This window comes from Palaemon carinicauda, chromosome 34 (genome assembly GCF_036898095.1).
Source record: "Palaemon carinicauda isolate YSFRI2023 chromosome 34, ASM3689809v2, whole genome shotgun sequence".
NCBI classification, from domain to species: domain Eukaryota; kingdom Metazoa; phylum Arthropoda; class Malacostraca; order Decapoda; family Palaemonidae; genus Palaemon; species Palaemon carinicauda.
Window position 1 is genome coordinate 63,871,718 of NC_090758.1, and position 6,492 is coordinate 63,878,209.

The 6,492-nt window shown below is 30.7% G+C and overlaps 1 protein-coding gene across 1 annotated transcript in view; it reads right to left on the reverse strand.

Moving 5' to 3' along the window:
• Positions 1–5,063, reverse strand: part of LOC137626988 (protein FAM200C-like) — an 8,771-nt gene extending 3,708 nt beyond the window's left edge. Inside the window, exon 1 of the mRNA XM_068357971.1 lies at positions 3,542–5,063. Within this exon, the coding sequence (XP_068214072.1) occupies positions 3,542–5,063 (1,522 nt within the window). The remainder of the gene's footprint in view (positions 1–3,541) is intronic.
• Positions 5,064–6,492: the final 1,429 nt, after the last annotated feature.

The window sequence follows — 6,492 nt, forward strand, 5'->3', positions numbered from 1 at the left end:
CCCAAGAGAGATTAGTTCACCAAACTTTTAAAAGGTTCTAGAACAGTTGGGAGACCCAGACCTACATGGCTGAGGACTATGAAGCATGAAGTAGAAGATGAATGGATAAGTATTGATTTAAAAGCTAAAGATGGAGACGACTGGTGAAAACTAACCGAGGCCCTTTGCGTCTATAGGCGTAGATGATGATGATGTAGATGTACGCTAATTTATTGAAATAGATCAATTAATTAGGAAGCTATTATAAATCTATATAACCAAGCAAGGTCCTTTATCTACACTTAATATATACCGTAATATTAATCGGAAATTCACAGTAAAAAATATACTGTTCTCAGCCGTACCTGCTTTGTCATCATCTTGGTTATATTTTACAACTTGGTGACCGTAATATCACTCCTTAACGTCAACATAACCGTATTTTAAAACTTTAAATGCCTGACGACACTTATTCCAGGATTTTCACCGTTTTAAAAACGGATATATTAACGTAAAGGAGTGATATTACGGTCACCAACCCATAAAAGATAACATATTAAGGTAAAAATTACGGTCGCCTGTATTTTACTGAAATACGGCTGAGAAAAGCATATTTTTTGACGGAGAATTTCCGAATAAAATGACTTAATTTTCTTAACAGTATGTATTAACTGGAGAAAGATTTTCGGAAAAAAAAAAAAAAAAAAAAAAAAATTTTTTTGCTTTTCTAGCTTAGTTACGGCCTATAACATTATTAGTTTTTCGATTTGATCATGGTGATATATAATATAGCCACCAATAAATATGAATTACCATATATATATATATATATATATATATATATATATATATATATATATATATACACATATATATATATATATATATATATATATTATTTCATTTTATTTTTTTAAACGGAAAATCCTCAACAGTTGATTCCATCTCACTCCCTCACAATCTCAAGTTACTGAACAAGCCCAGAAATTGACCCGATTAACGTACGACCCGCTTAGCGAATTCGGACTAATTATGGCTAATTAAGGATGCTTTACCCATACGTTTTTATACCCTGATACATCAAAAGGAACTTAGAGAGCAGAAGTCATAATATGTTAATGTTAGTTATCAAGATGTTCTCATTAAAAAAAGGTAATTTAATATAGTTTCAAAAAGAGGATTTAGTTTAAAAATATTCTTTATGGATTAAATATATAAAAATATTCTTTATGGATTAAATATATAAAAATATTCTTTATGGATTAAATACATAAAAGTATTCTTTATGGATCAAATATATAAAAATATTCTTTATGGATTAAAAATATAAAAATATTCTTTATGGATCAAATATATAAAAATATTCTTTACGGATTAAATATATAAAAATATTCTTTATGGATTAAATATATAAAAATGTTCTTTATGGATCAAATATATAAAAATATTCTTTACGGATTAAATATATATAAATATTCTTTATGGATTAAATATATAAAAATATTCTTTACGAATTGAATATATAAAAAATATTCTTTATGGATTAAATATATAAAAATATTCTTTATGGATTAAATACATAAAAATATTCTTTACGAATTAAATATATAAAAAATATTCTTTATGGATTAAATATATAAAAATATTCTTTATGGATTAAATATATAAAAATATTCTTTATGGATTAAATATATACAAATATTCTTTATGGATTAAATATATAAAAAATATTCTTTATGGATTAAATATATACAAATATTCTTTATGGATCAAATATATAAAAATATTCTTTATGGATTAAATATATAAAAATATTCTTTATGGATTAAATACATAAAAATATTCTTTATGGATCAAATATATAAAAATATTCTTTATGGATTAAAAATATAAAAATATTCTTTATGGATCAAATATATAAAAATATTCTTTATGGATCAAATATATAAAAATATTCTTTATGGATTAAATATATAAAAATGTTCTTTATGTATCAAATATATAAAAATATTCTTTATGGATCAAATATATAAAAATATTCTTTATGGATCAAATATATAAAAATATTCTTTACGGATTAAATATATAAAAATATTCTTTATGGATTAAATATATAATTACTTCTTTTAACTTCAGAGAATAGTTTGGTTTTTCTGATAATTTGTTAATCTATTATTATTATTATTATTATTATTATAACTCTGTGGTCAACCTGCTAATTGATGTTTGTAATATATCACTGATATTATTGCATATCTCATCTTTTTTACCGATGTCAAAAGTGTAAGATCAATGTACCCTTATTGTAACTCTGTACGTATATGGCTTTTGCTGAAATAAAGATAATTATTATTATTATTATCATTATTATTTGCTAAGCTACAACCCTAGTTGGAAAAGCAGGATACTATAAGCCCAGGGGCTCAACAGGGGAAATAGTTCAGTGAGGAAAGGAAACAAGGAAAAAATTATTATCATTATTATTTGCTAAGCTACAACCCTGGTTGGAAAAACAGGATGCTATAAGCCCAGGGGCTCCAACAGGAAAAATAGCTCAGTGAGGAAAGGAAACAAGGAAAAAATTATTATTATTATTATTTGGTAAGCTACAACCCTAGCTGGAAAAGCAGGATGCTATAAGCCCAAAGGCTCCAACAGGGGAAATAGCTCAGTGAGGATAGGAAACAAGAAAAAATAGAAAATTTTAAGAAAAATAACATTAAAATAAATATATCCTAAATAAAATATAAAAACTTTAACAAAACAAGAGGAAGAGAAATTAAATAGAATATTGTGCCCGAGTGTACCCTCAAGCAAGAGATCTCTAACCCAAGACAGTGGAAGACCATGGTACAGAGGTTATGATACTACCCAAGACTAGAGAACAATGGTTTGATTTTGGAGTGTCCTTCTAGAACACTGGTTCTTAACCTTTCTCTCCCTAGCGCCCCTTTTCAGATATTTCTATAGGCTAGCGCCCACCATAATATAAGTGCTGTACTAAAATGATGACTGATGCAGTGAAGCTGCATCGGATTCTACATTGTAGTGTTTTCCAGTTAGGAAATAAAAAATTTAATCCTTAGAATATGATATATTTACTTAATACCAATACATCCACATTTATTATTACTTGAAGAAAATAGTCGCAGTATTTAGGTTAATTTTCAAATAGAACATGTATGTGCCTCCAAACAAACAAACCTCAAAATAATAATACTAATAATAATATGAAAAAAATACGTATCCGAAAAAAAAAAAAAAAAAAATCAGGAAACAAATGAAATTAATGACTACCTTGGGCCTGGTGAGAACTTGCCAACTTAATAATATCAGGTTCAATATTTGATAAACAGAGCCTCAAGTCACCCCTTTTACATATTTGCAATCTATTTCTCTGCTTAGTCAAGAGTTGCAAGACAACACTGAATCCTTTCTCTACCAGGTATGATGAAGGAAATGCTAACAATAATAATTTGATTTTTTTTCCAAAGATGAGGATATTTATCTTGTTCCTTTGGCCAGAAAGCTTCATAGCCAATCTGCTGAAACAACACTTTACCTTCAATGTCATTTTGCAAGTCTATAAGTTCTTCAACTAGATTTGGATCAGCATTGGTTGCATCAGCCTGGAATGGATTTACAACCCACTCTGGTATTTTCAATTCTTTGAGATCTTTAAATCTGATCGTCATATCTTCTTTCAGTGCTTGAAGATGAGAGGAATAGCAGTCTAGATCAGTGTCTGACAAACAAGATTCATCGGTTTGGTTTTCCTTCAGTGCTTTTAAGCTAGGAAACTGATTTAAGTCTAGTCTTAGTAAACAGCTTTTGTAGAAATCTAATTTACTAATAAATGCCATTATTATTCCCTTTGCTTTGATGAGACACATTTTGGTTCCTTGCAATTTAATGTTGACCTCATTTAATTTGTTGAAAATATCAGACAAATAAGCAACATCTGCTCTTCTGTTTTCCAAATCTGTACTAATTTTCTCGTCCAATAATTTACACTTAAAGAAATCAAGAACAGAATCATAGAGGTTATAAAAGCGTCGTAGACAGTTGCCTTTTGAAAGCCATCTGACTTCCGTATGTAGCAAGAGCCGTTCAAATTCTTCTTCATTTTCATGACAAAGTTGGCGAAAGATACGGTCATTCAATGAATGGGCTTTGATCCTGTTCACTGCTTTGAAAAAAGCTTGCAGGGTACTAAGCAATCTGTCACTGAGATGCTTTGCAGCTAAATGCTGCCTGTGAATGACGCAGTGGATTGTAAAGATATCCGGAACTTCTCTTTTCAGATGTGCTATAAATCCACAATGGCGTCCAACCATTGACGGTGCTCCATCGGTTGCAAAAGCAATAACATTTGAAAGTGGAATTCCTTTCTGTTTAAAGAATTGTTCAACTGCCTTATAAACCGTTGAACCTTTAGTGTCAACCTCTAATTTTTCAGGAAACAGAAACTCTTCAACAACTGCATGACTGCTATTTATATAGCGCACATAAGCCAGTATCAAAGCTTCATTGTCGCGTAGTGTTGTCTCATCAAGTTGTAAAGAAAATTGTGTTGTTTTGAGTTCATCATAAAGTTTATTTTCAATGTCACTTGCCATTTCATCAATTCTGGAAGACACTGAACTATTGCTCAACGGAATTGAAGGAGTTCTATCTTTTTGAGTGGGCATCATGGTACTGATGATTTCTTTCACTGCTGGTATAATAAGAGTTTCACCAATAGTGTGCGATTTTCCACATTTATCAATAAGCTTTGAAACTTTGTAAGTTGCAATAAGTCCTTTCTCAACTTCATTTCCGTGTGATTTGAACAATCCTCCAATGGTGGAACGTTTTTCAAATTTTACTTTCAAATCACGAAAGTATGCTACATCCTTGTTTGCTTTTTCTGGATGCTTTACCTTCAAATGATCAATCATTCTCGAAGGTTTCATTCCTTCATTTGTGAAAGTTTTCTCACATAATAAACACATTGGTAGCTGTTCATTATTCACAGAAGGAATTACACCATATTTCAAGTATTCACTTGAGTATTGGCGACACTTTCGCTTTTGGTTACTCATCTTAGGTTTGGCCACAGAGAAAAAAAGAATGAAGTACCGAGTGCTTTTGTGTTACTTCAACACATTCTCGAGGTGCAATGCTAGAACTCAGAGAACACCTAAGGTAAAGTAATGAAAAAGTATTATGCAATCTCACAGTTCACATTTGTAAGTTCAAACAAAACTCAGCTAAGACCGTGAGAATTGTTGCATATCATATGCATTGAAACCAATCCAGAAAACTACGTCCAGGAACTTTCATTTTCAACAAATTAAGATTTCAGAAATATTGCCCAAATTATTTATCTAACGATTTTTTAACTTCCCGTAATGTAATTTCATACCTCTTTTCAATCTGGCAACAAGCAGTACTATGAAATATGAGTGATGAGCTTACTTCTCTGTCAACGCAGCCAAGATGATACAGGTCTGAACGCGTTTAGTACTCGTTGTAATGTACACGTTTCAGCCTTACTGTTATGAATTACTAAAAGTACTACTACTAATAACAAAGGCAGAGGTAGCTCTGAACTGAAACAGCATCAACTCTTTCATTCAGAGTTTAATTATTCCTAAGTAATGGAAATACCGTAAAATATCACAATATACATAAGTGTTGTTGTTTCATGAGTGAAATTAAAGTGACATCGATTTATTATCTATTTGGAAAAGGAAATATATACTTATCTGTTCCTCATTTATTGTTCGTTTATTTATTCATTTATTTACTTATAAAACTAATTCATTATTAACTTAGTTAATATACATATACCTATCCATCTCTATCTATCTATCTATATACCTGTATATATATGTGTATATTTATGTATATATGTGTGCATATTATATATATATATATATATATATATATATATATATATATATATATATATATATATATATATATATCTTACTTGTATTATTACTTGTTTCTTCACCTGACTCGTGGGTGTGTACTCTGCACAGCTTAGCGCAAATTCAAAGTGGGTAAATATCGTTCCACCTTCTGAACATAGCGCCCCCCATAGCGCCCCCTGATTATTTCCGCCCCCCTAAAAGTAAGCAGCGCCCCCTAGGGGGCGGTAGCGCCCAGGTTAAGAATCACTGTTCTAGAAGAACTGCTTACCATAGCTAAAGAGTCTCTTCAACCCTTACCAAGAGTAAAGTAGCCACTGAGTAATTACTGTACAGTAGTTAACCCCTAGGGTGAAGAATTTTGGTAATCTCAGTGTTGTCAGGTGTATGAGGACAGACGAGAATGTGTAAAGAATAGGACAGAATATTCTGCGTGTCGGAAAAGTTTAAATGAGCCATAACCAGAGAGAGGGATCTAATTTAGTATGGTCTGGCCATTCAAATGACCCAGTAACCCTCTAGCGGTAGTATCTCAAAGGGTGGCTGGTGCCTTGGCCAATAACAGTATTACCAACCGTTATACAACTGAATATTT